Source organism: Perognathus longimembris, chromosome 3 (genome assembly GCF_023159225.1).
Source record: "Perognathus longimembris pacificus isolate PPM17 chromosome 3, ASM2315922v1, whole genome shotgun sequence".
NCBI classification, from domain to species: domain Eukaryota; kingdom Metazoa; phylum Chordata; class Mammalia; order Rodentia; family Heteromyidae; genus Perognathus; species Perognathus longimembris.
In genome coordinates this window covers 90,054,756-90,070,105 of record NC_063163.1, presented here as the reverse complement: position 1 = coordinate 90,070,105, position 15,350 = coordinate 90,054,756, and the positions used below count along the sequence as shown (strand labels likewise).

Below are 15,350 nucleotides of genomic sequence, written 5' to 3'. Positions count from 1 at the left end.
GCTGCTACTGGCAATGGCACTCACTGTCTGGGATCCACAGTGCCGGTGGAGTTCCTGCAGCCATGGTCTGGACCCACAGTGCCAGCAGACGATCTGGTCACCAGCAGGTCCCAAGGTCCTCTCCCACACGACCAGCATGTCACCAAGGACATGACCCTTACTGGGACCCTCTGGTGCCCGTAGACCCCTCGAAGCTCCTGTCACCAGTAGGATCCTGTGTGGGGAGCCCAGCAAATACAGGGAGAAGACAGGGGTCACGGGAAGGCTGACACCACCCCAGCCTCCACAGCAGCAAGGACAATGGCAGCCACCACCACGGCCCTCACCCTCAGCGCTGTCCCTTCCTTCAGCCAGGAAGGCTGTGGTGCTCCTGTGGTACCAGGGGCATCTGAGCAGAATCTCAATGAAGGAGGAATAAAGAGCACCTCTCAGCATCTCTCCTGGAGTCACTGCTAATTACCCACAGGCCTGGGCTGGGGCCACCAATCAGGGACAATCACAGGAGCTGGGAACTGATGGGGAGAAAGCAGGCTAGGCAAGAGAAAAATGGGCTGAGTGTGGTATTTATGAAGTGCAGTTTGGAGGGAGGGAAAGGGAAGTGGGCCCTGCATGCCATCCTAGACACACCTCCCCAAATGTCATTTGCCTGAGGTGTGAGGTCAGATGTGCAGTCAGGGCCGGGAGGGCAGTCCCCAGCCACTATCAGGCAGGACCTGGGACAAAGAACAGGATGTGGAAGGCCTGTGTGTTTGGGAGGTACCCATTCAGCATCAATTAGTATTGGTCCCTATGACTGAGTACCTGGCCCTCATCAAAGGTCAAAGGGCAGAATAGGGCATCCAAGACCCCCAGTTGTGCCTCAATTTGGGAAACAAACTCTGTCTTGGTGCTGGTATTCAGGGCATCTTAAGAGTTTACTCTGAGAACTCACACAGCCACAATCAAGAAAACAGTGTGTGGTGGGGATGGGGTGGAGGGCGGAGAGAGCTCTTATTGCAGACCTCTCTGCTTCCTTGAATGTCAGAGCCCCTATGCAGTGGGCCCAACCCCAAAGCATATCATGCAAGGACATGGGTTGTATGGATAGCACAGGCAGAGCCCTGCCTGTCCCTTCTGACATCATGCCAAGCCAGCCTCCGTGCCGAGTGTCTTCCTAGGATGTGAATGAGAAGGAACAAAAGAGGAAGTAGATGCAGACACCAGGTCTGCAATCAGGGAATGCTGGCTATCCTGAGTGCTATAGTCAGAGCATTCCTCTTCTCTGGCCCAGTGAGGGGCCCAGAAAGGGTGACATCTAACCTGGCTCCTTAGGAAGGGTGAAGCTCAATCCTGGGAACATTGTTAGGAATGTTGGTACAGTGACAGCTAATGCAAAGGCAAGTTATCCATGGCTGTGGTCACTAGGATTCCATGGGAGCCATAGCTGCGGTCACTAGGATTCCGTGGGAGCCATGGCTGTGGTCACTAGGATTCCCATGTCTGTGGTCAGTAGGATTCCATGGGAGCCATGGCTGTGGTCACTAGGATTCCCATGGCTGTGGTCAGTAGGATTCCATGGGAGCCATGGCTGTGGTCACTAGGATTCCGTGGGAGCCATGGCTGTGGTCACTAAGATTCCCATGTCTGGGGTCACTAGGATTCCATGGGAGCCATGGCTGTGGTCACTAGGATTCCGTGGGAGCCATGGCTGTGGTCAGTAGGATTCCATGGAGCCATGGCTATGGTCAGTAGGATTCCATGGGAGCCATGGCTGTGGTCACTAGGATTCCGTGGGAGCCATGGCTGTGGTCACTAGGATTCCGTGGGAGCCATGGCTGTGGTCACTAGGATTCCGTGGGAGCCATGGCTGTGGTCAGTAGGATTCCATGGGAGCCATGGCCGTGGTCAGTAGGATTCCATGGGAGCTACCTACTCTCCATCCTGGGGCCACTGCTCCTGGCAGCGATAGGCAACATTGGTGCCACATTGCCCCAGGAATGGAGGTGGGGTGGCATAGGAAAGACATTGCTGGGGAGTGTTTCAGTTCTTATTTTGCTTTCACTTGCAACCAGAGGAATCTTAAGGGTACCACTGCTCACTTCCACAGCCTGGGGAGATGGGGGACTGGAGTTCTTGTAGAAGGGGGAAGCACCCACAATTCTACGCTAGGCTCACACACACTGCAGGCCCTGGTGAGCACACCCTTCCCAGTGGGCAGGCACCAGAATCAGGCCCCTTGCAAGGCTGCAGGAAACCAAGCTCAGAGTCACCCACCCAAGAGGAGCTGTGAAGACAGAAGCTGAGTGACAATACGCTGCTGTGCCCTCAGGATGTCCCAGGAGCCCAGGACCACCTGCACAACCCACTTTTGCCCGTGGAGACCTACCACAATGACCAGCAAGGCAGGGCCCACGAAGGCCCAGATGGCTCCAGTCCCCAGCGACAGCCAGCAACTGTGGAAGGAAGAGAAGAGTTCTGTCAGTGGCCTTACCTGCCATGCTGTGGGCTTTGACCAGGGATCCTGGAGCAGTGGGCCCCAACTGAGAGAACCTTCATCGGGTCAGGCTGTAGCTCCACCACTATTCTCCATAGTCTCACAGACAGGATTTCCCAGAAATGCATGTCAGGTCAGAACCCTTTGGAAGGCTGGTCAACCCCAGAGTGTTTGGAAGGCTGGACAACTCCAGAGTCGGTTTTCCTTGAAGCATCATAAACATAGACTTGCCAGGACCAGAGCCAGCACTACTGCCCTTGATGAGGGCTCAGAGGACAGACTAGCTTCTGTGAGATGAGACCTTAGCTCTGGCCACCCTGGGCAGACATTGACCTATAGGAAAGGTGCAACCCATCTGGCACTTTCTCTAGCATCCTGAGACACAGGGTCCATGATGTGAGATTCTTCTTGGATTTGAAGTGTGTGGCTAGAATTCAAGCTAAACAGCTCCCTTAGATCCTATGTCCTTCTATATCCATGGCACCTTGTAGGATCCTGTGTACTTCCATGCCCAAGGTACCACATGGGATTCTGAGTCCTTCTATGCCCATGGCACTGCCGAGAACACAGGGCCCCTGGGATGTGTCACCTTTCAGACTCCTGAACACCAGTGCCTCCTTCTTCCAACTTCCAGCTACAGTGGCAAGATGGCAGCATGGGCCTTGAACAAGATTCCCTCTTCTGACCAAGCAAAAGCTCTTCAGACCTTCCCACCTGGGGAAAGTGTGTTCACTGCTGTGTTGACTCATATGTAATTTAGTTGGCACTTACTGCACTCCATGCACTTGCTAACTACCCAGGAGAGGCCTCCAGGATCTCAAACTTGGGCTCTCTGGGTGTGCAAACCTGTAAGTCTAGGAAGACCACATGTATGAAAAAGTTCCAGTCAGGAACTCTCACCAGCTCCCTGTGTTCTTGGGACACCAGGACACCTGTGTTGATAGTCCCAAGGGCACAGCTGAAATTGTTTCTTCCTCCCTTTAGCCCAGGTCTTTCTCACTGTCATGGCCCGGGGCTGCCCCCAGGGTGCCCACTCTACACCTAGATGCACATGTGCTGATAAGGGCTATAGGAAGGCCGGCCTCCTGCCACCCTTCCCTCCAAGGTCAGCAAGCACAGAGTGCACAGAGAGCACAGGCTCACTTACTTGTTGCTCCTCCCATAGCTGTCCATGGCCGATGACATGGAGACAATGCAGATGAGAAGAGGGGACCCTGCAGAGAGACAGAGGCCTGAACATTTAATTGGTTCATTTAAGACCTGATGTATATGTGAGAACTATGGATATGGGATAGGACACAAAACATCCTCTACTCTGGAAGAACTTAACAGAGATCTAAACAGAGACCACATCTATTCTCTCACTAGCCTACATTCTCGACAAGGATGTGCAGGAGTCTTTGTCCTGGTGGGCTTGACTGGGCCAAGGTTCTCAGCCAGGCTGAACAGGTCCCCTGGGGACTTGGGCCAATGGCTACAGCCATTCTGTTTGTGATAATGGGTATGTGCTGCAGAAGGCTGGTCAGAAGAGGCCAAGGTTTCTGGTAAACATCCTGAGAAACTGGCTGCTCCACTGCTGAAGAGAACGGTCCTGCAGGCCGCACTGCCCTGCACTGCCCACAGAGAGCCATCTGCCCTGTCATCCCTCCTGGCTTTGAGGCATGTGACCATGCCTGCCTAATTGGATCCTCAATCTCTTTAGCAGCAGTGATTGGCTCTAGGATGGGCATGTGACCTGACTGCACCAGTGAGACTGAGCCAAACATTTCTTTAAGAATGCCAAGAAAGAAGAGCTGTCCCACTGCCTGGCTCCTGGGAAGGTGAGGACGTAAGAGAGATGAGAGGTGTGGAGGGCATCTGTGCAGCCATCTTGGCACCATGGGAGTGGGGATGTGGGAGCTCAAGACACGGAGAGTGAGGAAATAAAGATGGCCACTCTAACCTGCACTGAGCATGCCTCAAGGTCAAGCCATACCTGACCTCCAACACTGGGCCTGTTATGTTGCATGAGTTGTTAAATTCCCTTTTCACCGAGGCCAGTTTGAGCTGGATTTCTGGTACTTCAAACTGAGTGTGACTAATTAAATGTGTTTAACGTTTTATAGAGCCATGTCACACTTCCGGGGAGGCGAAGGCAGAAGGGAGGAGGTTTAACAAGGTAGAAACACATCTAGACCAGCAATTCCCAGAGCTCTCAGTCTTGCTTCAGAGAAAGAATTCTGGGGTCAAACTGCTTTTAGAAACTCCGGCCTGACCCAGAGTGAACTAGTCTTTAATCTCACTTTGAAGCTCAGAGGATTTAGATGTGAATGCAGCTATGAATCTACAAAGGGAAAATATACCGCATGCTCCCCAAGCTGGGCCATCCCTGGCGTTTGTTCTAGAAATGCACTGTCCACTTCCACCCCCACAGCTGAACTCAGAGGCAGATCCCTCGTGAATCTGATCTGCTCCTGCAGACATCTGCTCCTGGCTGCGCGTGAAGCGCAGCACCCTGCATGGGGCGCTCCTCTGGCAGTCCCCCACCCCAGCTCTGCACCCCTCGGGGCTGAAGGAGAGATGGCAAGGCCCAGTTCTCTCCCCAATCCATGCCCGCCCAAAGTGTGTAAGAAAAGCACTTCTAAGAGAAGAGGCACTGCTGGTTTGGGCGATGGCAGGCGGGGTGGAAGGGCTCAGGAACGTGGCTCTTGGCATCTGTGTTGGTGGTCTGGGTCCAGAGAACACAGAGGGCATGTTGTCCCTGCCTGCTTCTCCATGCTGTGACTCCCCAGTGTACCCCGAGAGGGCGGCTACATGTCCCCCTTCTGGGATCAAACCAGGGCCAGGGCTGGCTGAGGGAGGAAGCTTCGTGGTTGAGGGGCTCTGACTGTAGCGTGGTCAGCCTCCAGCTCCTTAATTAATGGCTGAGATTGGGAGTGCTCTGGTGCCTGCAGACTGTCTTTACTTAGGCCCACAGCCAGCCTAGCCCGGTCGGGATGAAGGATGCCTTTTACAGGCTCTTGACGAAATTAATTAAGGGAAAGCTGACGGGATGATGGATGGAGGCTGCGGGCAGGCAGAGCTGCCTGTGCTCTATTTGCGGAGAGCTGTGTCAGGCCGCAGCCTCGAGCCCTGCGGGCACCGCGTGTGTCAGAATTGGTGCCACACGGTGCCAGCTGTGCTGTGAAGGTCAGGGGGCCTGGTTGCTTTTCAAAAGAGCACTGAAATTTTATGTAAAGGCCCTCAATTTTTAAACACTGGCAAATAATTACTTTTTTCCAACATTGTGCAGATCAAATCAAACATCTCTCCAGGAGTAGATCATCACTACCACCATCACCATCATCATAGTCTCTCTCTCTCTCTCTCTCTCTCTCTCTCTCTCTCTCTCTCTCTCTCTCTCTCTCTCTCTCGCTCGCTCGCTCTCTCTCGTATACATGCTGAAACACACAGACACATTCTCACATACTCCTGAACTCACACCCATGGAGAGACTCACAGACAAGCCACAGCTCCTCTCTTGCTAATGACAGCCCCATAAAGCCCTGGACTGTGAAATAGTACTGGAGACACACTGGCAAATCAGGTGGTTGGTATTGTCATCTTCTAAATTGTTCCTACATGCGGTCAGAGGTCACAGGAAGGAGCCAGAGGACTGAAGGGGCTGGTCACATCCAAACTGGGCACAAGGACAGCAGTGGACCACCCAGGCTGGTGTCCAATATGTGCAAATGTACATACATGGAGGCCCAGAAGGAGTAGAGGACAGGCACAGGACCCTGGGATGGAGGGAGCTCCCCAATGCCTCCAGAAGAATCTGGGGATGGGCACAGGACCCTGGGAAAGCAGGAGCTCCCCAATGCTCCCAGCAGGAACAGGGGACGGGCACAGGACCCTGGAATGGCCACAGCAATTGGAGGTGGCTCCCGTGTCCCCTGCTTCAGTCCCCTAGGGCATCCAGGAAGGATGCATAATGTACCTCCACTTCATCATCAAATAAATTATATTTGCCAACTCAAAGTACAAAATAAACATGTTTAATCTTCTGCCTGCATAATGAGGACTGTGGAAATTGCATCTATGTGGAGAAAACCAGAGGCAAGTAGCAGGTCTATAATGCCCAGTTAATGTTTTATAGCAATTACAAGAAGGTCAGTGCTGATGTGCAGCACAGAACTCTGGGAGGAAGCAGGGCTACCTGTGCTGCTGGAACTCCCAGGATGGGCAAGATTAATGCAATCAGTGAACCATGTCCACAAGTGGCTACCTGGAGACCGGGTGCCGTGCAGACCCATGGCTGCGGACCATGCTCCAACTGTGCCAGTGGTTTACACAGCTTTCCTAAAGTTGTGGGAAGTTTACTCAAGAAAACCTTGGTAAGAACGGGAGGACTGGCTACATCTGAGCCAACACCTGCTTCCCTGCCCAGCTCCCCACAAGGGAGGACCCACTCCATGTGGGCTCCTCTGTTGAAGCTCTGGCCCAGAGCTCAGGCTTCTGCTGACCCTTGGTTCACAGAAGCTGCATCCAGGTGACAGCAGCTGACAGGCCAGGTTCCCTTCCTTCAACACTTACTCAGTGTGTGGCCTGTGCAGGGAAGGGCAGCCCACCTCAACAGCTTACAGGGCCCAGATAAACTCTGCAGACCCATGGTGACTGCCCACAGGTACCTCTGTCCTTTGCAGGGAGTGTCAGCTTAAAGTGGCACCCGTTGGGGCAGCAATGGACTCGTTCTGAGGAAAACAGACTTTACCAAGTAGACCAAGTCAGGAAACAGCAAACTAGTAAGCCAGGGGCCATGGAAGAGAAAGTCAGGGCAATTCCAATCACCACAATATCTCATCTAAACAACAAGTTTACAAACAATGTGAGATGCATGAAGAAAGAAGAAAGTGTGGCCTGAACAAAGAGGAAGGCAGGCAGCAGAGGCTGCCTTTGGGGATGGGAGACTTCAAAGAGCCATCACCAGTGCGTGGGGAAGGATGAGCCCGTCTTACAGCACAGAACGGAGGGAGGCATCATGACAGAGCCTTGTCAGCGAGAAAATATCAATCAGGAGGGGAAAAGGTTGTTAAAAGAAACTGCAAGAACCAAGTTGAAAAGTGTAATAACTAAGGAAATAACTCGCTAATGACTATGGCAGCTGGCTTGGAGATGGGCTGCCCTAGGTGAGGGGAGACGAAGACTGGAGAGGAAACTGCAGAGCCCTCAGGAGAGTGAGTGCCACACAAACGTCTCAGAGGCCCAAGGGACGGGACCCCACAAGGACACAAGAGAATGAAATGCTTAAAGATATAGACAGAATCCTGGAAAATCAAGAGACAAATGCAAGTCTTCATGCACAAGAATCCTGATGGGATTAAAAATTGGCATCATGAAAATTCTGGAGCTTGAGTCAGTGAGTGCAAAATACCAAAAGGAGAAAGAATCTTATGTTTAGAAAAACTGCCTTTTAAAAATGAAGGCGAAGTAGAGATGTTTCCCAGCTGCAACTGAGGGATCTGCAGCTAGAAGGCCTGCCCTACAAGAAGTACTAAAAGACCTTCTCTAGGCTGGAAGCACAGGGCCCTAATGGATGTGTGTAATTCTAATACACACATGAACACATACACATGCACAGACACACATGAACAGACAGACAGACAGCACACAGAAATATACTCACACCAATAAAGGAATTATGGCATTATAATAATAGCATAAAACATATTCTTCTTTTCTCTTGATTGAGTTAAACAGTAATAGTGAAAGTGGGATTATATAGTTGTATTAGGCCTGTAACAGAAAGGAAAAAGTCTTCAATAACAGTGCAGAGGAAGCTGAGTAGCAAAGTGTTATCAGAGCGTGGTGATAAAGCCAGATGGTAACTAGAATTCACAGGGCAGAACGAAGGCAGCGGAAATTGTAAACAGGAAGATAATATGACAGATCCAGTAATTCGTGCTCAGACTCCTTTCTTACCTCAGCTCCCTTAGAGGCGTAAGATTCAGTAAAGTAATAGTTATACAACAGACTAGAGTTATACCATGTACAGATGCAGTATGTCATAACAATAATTGTGAAAGAAATGAAATAATAAAGTTATATCAGACCAATGTTTCTAAATCTTGTTGTAATTTAGTGCAAGTCTAAAACAGGTTTTAATAAGCTAAGCTGTATGGAGTAAGCACTGAAGCAATCACTGAGTGGTGGAGGTTCATGAAGGGAATTAGTGTTATAGCAGCTGTCACCTAACTCACATGGCGGCCAAAGAACAGCACAGACCGCCCGCCCGCCCCTCTGCAGATGCCCATCTCTACATACACCCAAGAATTGATGTGCAAAGGTTCAACAATCAAACCAAAAGGCAGAAACAAGCACTGAGATCCAACTGTATCCCACCCACAGCAGATATAGTTCAGCTACAAACATAGTTATTTGGATGTTGAAAGCACAGAAAAGAGTCTGGAGGCATGGCTCAAGTGGTAAAGTACTTGTCTAGCAAGCAAGAGGCCCTGAGTTCAATCCCCAGTCTGCCAAGGTAAGATACAGAATGAAGACAGCAACCATAGGAAAAAAGACTTCAAGATGAAGAACAGTGCTGGAGCTAGATACCTCACAAATACAAAAGGATCCATTTATTAGAAAGACGAACATAAACGTATGTGTAGCCCCCAAACAAGGCCCCCAGAGACATGGAACAAAACTTAACAGCAGAGGGAACACAGTAAGTGGAGACACTGATTCTTGCTTTCAATCATGGCTAGAGAAAGCAGACAAAAAAAATCAGCAAAGAAACACGATTTAAGTCACTATGAACCAACTCCATCCAACATGCACAGAACACGTGACCTTCTCAAGGGCAGACAGAACATTTTCCAAGATCCATCATTTACTGAGCTGTAAAACAAACCCTGATACATTTCAAAGGACTGGAATCATACAATTCATTCTACAACAGAATGGAACTGGAAATCAGTAGAAGGAAAAATGTGAAAAACTCACAAGCATGGAACTTAACACACTCACAAATGATCAACCAATGGGTCAAAAGAGTCAGAAAACAGGGCTGGGAATATGGCCTACTGGCAAGAGTGCTTGCCTCGTATACATGAAGCCCTGGGCTCGATTCCCCAGCACCACATATATAGAAAAGGCCAGAAGTGGTGCTGTGGCTGAAGTGGCAGAGTGCTAGCCTTGCGCAAAAAGAAGCCAGGGACAGTGCTCAGGCCCTGAGTCCAAGGCCCAGGACTGGCAAAAAAAAAAAAAAAAAAAAAAAAAAAGAGTCATAAAACATGTTAGAAAACACATAGAATGAACACAAATAAGGATTTCCCCCCACCCCCAGACCAAAACATATGGATGCAACTAAAGCAGAGGAGAATACATACCTATATATGCCTGTTCTAAAACTTCATGACCTATGCTTCTACCTCAACACACAGGAAAAGAAGAAAGCAGAAGAAAAGCTAAAGGAAGCAAAGGGGAGGAAATAATGAAGGTTAAAGCTGAAATTAATAAAGACATCATTGAAAAGTATAAAGTTGGTAAAACTAAAAGCTGCTTCTCTGATAAATGGCCCAATTGTCCCACCAGGTCAGAGGTTTCGTAAGTGTTCTGGAATGGTGTGATGTCTGGTTCTCCTTCCCATCTGGGCACCAGGAGAACAACAGGAAGATGAAAGCACTTCTGACCTTCCCCCATCCTGCCTACCTCTCCCAGCCCTGTGCCTCCCACCTACCTCAGCCTATCCTGTAGAGTAGAGGTGCCCGCTGTCCTCCCAGCCCCGCCCCTTCACCTACCCCAGCCTATCCCGTAGTAGTAGAGGTGCTTGCTGTCCTCTGACCCGAAGACCTTGATGACCATGCTGTAGAGATGCAGCCCCTCCACCAGCATCCACGCGAAGGTGCTCAGGAAGAAGTAGTGTAGAAGCATGGCAAGAGCCCTGCAGGGCACCTGGGATTAAGCAGAGAGAGATGGGGGTCGGGGTGGGGTGTCAGATCCTTCTGTGCATGCAGGCTGGGCCTCTGTCCCTGTCTCCCTGACTCCTTTCTTCTTGGAGGCTCCGGGCTCCAATTTCTCAGTCCATGTCGCTTACGGAGCCTATGACTGGGGGCCACAGTCTCCATCCTGTGCCCCTCCCAGCACATGCAAACTACCTTCCCCATTCACTCTGCAGAACCACTTCCTGCCTGCTCAGAGGTGGGTCTGAATTCTGAGCTGCAGAGGCCAGCAGAAGGTGTGGCCAGGGACTTTGGAGGATCAGGGAGGGGAGAGAAGCCAGCAGGAGGCAGAGGAAGATGGCAGGACAGGGCGGGGCCCCTCCTCACCGTGTCAGGCTGCACTTGGAAGCTGATGAGCAGCAGGACCTGGGCTGCCAGGACGGAGAAGGACAGGTTGGCATGGATGTGGTAGCGCTGGTTCCTGATTGTGCTGACGGAGCTGAGGAAAGGGAGGCAGAGCCTGAGTGAGGCTCAGGCCAGGCCAGGCTCAGCCTCCATGGCTGGGCCCCAGCTAGGCTCCCTGTCCACAGTCCCCACATGGTCCCCACCCACTCTTTCAAGAGCAATCAGAGTGGTCTTTTCAAAACCCAACCTAAGGCCATTACTCTCCCCGAGTGGCTCCCTATTGCCTTGGGCAGGCTCCAGCTCCTATCACAGCCCCAGTGGCCCTGAATTCTGAGCCTTGCCTGATGCTCAAATGGCTCTTTCTGTTCTTTCTGCTCACTGTACTCTCTTCTTCTCACTTGCTCCAGCCCCGGAACCTTTGCATCCGCCATTCTGCAGCCCTTTCCCCAGCAGAGCTCTGCATGTGGCTCCAATGCTAGCCTTAGAGAGAGCTTCTGCCTGCCTACTCTGAGTAGCTCGCCCCTTAGTGTGCATGATGTGACTGCCATGTGCAAACATTTGCCCGTGCTCTGCTTTCTTTGGTTGTTGTCTGGTCCCCTGCCCCATGCATTCTATTTGCCTCGGCACCATCATTTCTCGAATTCTGGTGCCATGGCTGAGGGGGCAGGATGGTCAGGGATGGCTTTGTCTACCCTTGCTTGAACTGTATCTCACAAGAACTCACATCACATGGCTAGAGGCCTTTCCAGACCTTTTCCAGCCTGGGAGAATCTCGGTCTCTTGTGTGTTTCCAGGTTACCTGGCTGCCCCCATGACCCCTCCTGGTACCTGAGCTCATGGAAGGCACCCAGGAACAGCCCCCGCATCCACAGCACACTAGGTGCAGACACTGGACAGGGCCAGGACGCTCCCTAGGGAGGTGTGTACATTTACAGGAAGCTGCCAGCAGCCCACCCCCACCCCCCAGCACAGGGACGTGGCGAGGTGACTCACGATAGTAAGGCGAAGGTGACCAGCGTGGCGGCCAGGCAGAGCACGGACAGGGAGCAGCCGATGTAACTGATGGACGACAGCGCCACCTGGTGTCCGTGTGTGAGCTGCAGGTTCAGAGAGGGACAGGATGGCCTGAGGCTGGCTAGTCTTGGGGTTTGCCTCCCACCCCCACGTCTACTTCCACCAAGGGCAGAGGGCTGATCCTATGGCTGTGACCTTGGCTTGGCGTTTCACGTGCTCTAAGCTGCCCAAATTTCTCTGGCACCCATCTGCCTCCTTGTGCCTGGGGCTGCCTAGCAGTCCCACAGTGTCCCAGGACTGCTGCTGGTGACCATGCTGGCCCTCGGGTTATGATGATCACTAGTCCCAGCGTCTGCCTCTGGCCAGTCTCAGAACTAAGACATGACATGAGTGCCCTGACATAGGCACCAGCCCCCAGCGTGGGAAGCAGCAGCCACTGCAGTGCCTGTGCTGCCTCAGGCTGGGGGCCCCACCAACCCCAGCTGGAGCAGCTCTAACAGCTTTGAGAGTTTCAGTTACATGCTGCGCCACCAAGCACGCCTGCCTGGTAACGTATCCCTCCGTGCCCTCAGAGGGAGCTGAGGTGTGTGTGTATGGATGTGTGCCGTGTGCTGTAGCCAGACACCACCCTCAACGTGTCCATGGTGGTGCAGAGCCCAGGGGAACACAGCCCTTCTGGTGAGCCAATCAGGTCTGTATGCACCCAGATAGAACAATCTCTCCGATATGTGAACGTGTTTTTAGGAGAGTAATCTTCACCCTTTGTCCAGAGAACAAAGGGGCTGTGAGCTGGGAGACGGGAGTAGGGAGCACAAGTTGGGGTGGGCTGTGAGGGAGACGTGGGAGGAGGAGCTGTGAGGGGAAAAGGAAAGGGAGATCTATGTGCCCCTCCAGCCCCCATGGCCCCCCATCCAACAGGTGCAGACCTTCCTGCCAGCTGGCAGAGATCCCAGGACTCCACCGCCCTTGGTAGGGCCAGGACCACTGTTCAGTATCAGGTATGAAGCTCAGAGCTAGGTACTCAGAACCAGATACCAGGCTGGGGTGCTTGGGATTGAGGAGCTGAGTGCTTTGGCTAGTGGCTTAGAGCTACTAGGCAAGTGTGCTCAGGCTAAGTCCTTGGGCTGGGTGGAACCGACTATTCCCTGATCCCCACCACAGCCCACAAGAAGCAAAGCCCCACCTGCACTGCAGAGGGGAAGCCCTGCACATTGCTGTGGCAGGTGCCACCCCAGGCAGGACAGATTTCACATGCAGGCCCTCACTGGAGGTTATCTGGCTGGTACACACCAGACCTGTGTGACAGCCGGTCCTGCACTTTGTCAGCCCCCCTGAAGAAGCCAGTGCCACCTGCCTGTACCCTGCCCTGAGACTACCCAGGAGGCTCTCCCAGGGCTCTCAGCAGGCTCACCTGTAAGGCCACATGTAGACCACCCTCCTACTCCCCTCCTACCAGCCAACCACAGCCTGCTCAGTGAACACCAAGCCTGGGCTCTGCCACCAGGGGTCTAAGGTAGTGACAGAGCCCTAATTGGAGGGAGACTGTGACACAGTTTACATACTGTTGGCCCCAGAAGGGGTGGCATGTGTCCTGGCTGTGCCCATCCATGCTATCCTTCCCTACCCACAGACAGATTTAGAAAGTTTGCTTCAGGACATGGAAGGCTCTGAGTCAGAGACCACAAACCCAGATGCTTGTGGAGGTTCATGCAGGCCACAGACAGCAGCCACCCTGCTCTGCAAAGCCATGTCCCTTTAGGTGGACATGTCCTTGTCCCAGACAAGAACAAGGGGCAGGCTACTGCCTCCAGTGCAACTGAGATGGGGCCCTGGTGGTGGGGAGTGGCAGGTGCTGAGAACTGGGACCCGCGGCCCACAGATCACTTCAACCATTCCCAACGTGGCCAGACCTGCTTTGTTGAAAACCAGAAAGTCAAACTTTATGATAATACAACTGTGTTTGAAATTCTGGCCGCCCATTTTCCCAAATCGAAACTGTGGCTGTTTCAATTTCAAATGAAACTTGTCTCCAAGCCAAAGTCAGCCTTTAGACCACCGTTTTGGCTGTCCTTTTGCAGGCTCTCTCCTGTGAGGCCAGGCACCAGAAAGGGCTTCCTGAATGGCTCTGCCTGGAACCTGTTCTGGCTCTTGGAGCCTGTCTGGCCCAGGGCCTGTACTTTCTCCAGACCATGGCCAGTGGCCCCAGAACCTGCCAGAAAAGCCTGAGGACACACTGGGAAACAGCCTGGAGAAGCCATGCCCCGGGAAAAAGCCATGCCTGAGGGAAAAGCCATGCACCAGGGAGAAGCCATGCCTGGTGGAAGAAGCCATGCCCCGTGGAGAAGCCATGCTATGGGGAGAAACAGCCGCCCTGTAGCAGCCTCTGGACTGCCAGCACAAGGCCTGGGTGGTCACCACAGCCTTCCTGAGTGCCTCACTTCACACAGGGTGCGTCTCCTGGGACCCTCCAGACACCAGTGAATGTGGGGTGGGGACACAAGACACGAAAGCTGAAGCTTGCTAGTGTGAGCCCAATGGCACCCAAATGTTACCCCTACACCCAGCCTCCTGGTCCTCACTTCCTCCAAATCCCAATGGTCTCCGCTCCGCTTTATCACCTTCCTGCAATTTCTTTTCCAAGTTGGCCTTGTGGTTATATTACTTTCCACCAGCGTGTGGGAGAGAAGACACCTGCCTCTACACCCTGGCAAGGCCGGCCCACGGCAGCTCAGGCTGGTGTTCAGGAGGCCCGACCACTATGTTCCTGCAGCCTGTCCTCAGACAGACAGGGCACAGACTCCAGCTCCCACTGCCTGAGCCCAGGCACTCCTGTGGTCTCCTGGGCCACTGCCCTGAGGGCTGCTCTGGAGCACAGCAGTTCTAGCCACAGCCCACCTATGTGGGGTTAACCTGAGTGAACCCCATTCTTTGCACAGAAAGCAAACAGGAAAGGAAATAGGCCTCTAGAAATCAGCTCCAAGGAGAAAATGGGCATAGAGAAAGCCAGGAAAGAACTTGAGACAGAAGCAATGTGACGGCAGGAGTGCGAAAGGCAGACCCAGACCCCAAGCTCTGCAGGACAAGCTCAGGGCACTGTGAAAAAAGTAGGCCCAGTGCAAGGCACAAGGTCATTTACATGCCTTTTTAATTCCATAAATGTGCCTCAGATTTGCCATCACTTATGGGATCTGACTTAATTTCTTTAACATTCATGAGAAGGTTCAATTTTAGCAGGGATAATTTTAGACCATTTTCAAATCAACCTTTTCTGGAAATGAGTGGATCTGATCTTCTCCCACAAAGACACCCACAGACTGTCTAAACCAGTGTCACCAGTGGGTGGTGACAGATTTATCATCACAAGGGCTTGGGAGTCCTGGTTCTTGTGATTGCATAGTGAATCCCTTTCCTTTCTAACTACAGGTGCACAATGCTCCCCACACTCCTGGTGCTCCTTCTGCTCTGCTCCCACTGTTCTTGGTGCTCCCACACTGCTCCACAAGCTCCTAATGCTCCCACCACTCTGCAGACCCTCCTGGTTCTCACACCCCTCCACA

General features: G+C 52.4%; 1 protein-coding gene across 2 annotated transcripts in view; it reads right to left on the bottom strand.

Moving 5' to 3' along the window:
• Nucleotides 1-15,350, bottom strand: part of Adgrd1 (adhesion G protein-coupled receptor D1) — an 87,701-nt gene that overhangs the window by 12,621 nt on the left and 59,730 nt on the right. For both annotated transcript variants that reach the window (XM_048343158.1, XM_048343157.1), the window contains 5 exons: nt 11,773-11,876; nt 10,762-10,873; nt 10,234-10,387; nt 3,621-3,687; nt 2,366-2,432 (listed from right to left, as the gene is read on the bottom strand). In XM_048343158.1, the coding sequence (XP_048199115.1) occupies nt 2,366-2,432; nt 3,621-3,687; nt 10,234-10,387; nt 10,762-10,873; nt 11,773-11,876 (504 nt within the window). The remainder of the gene's footprint in view (nt 1-2,365; nt 2,433-3,620; nt 3,688-10,233; nt 10,388-10,761; nt 10,874-11,772; nt 11,877-15,350) is intronic.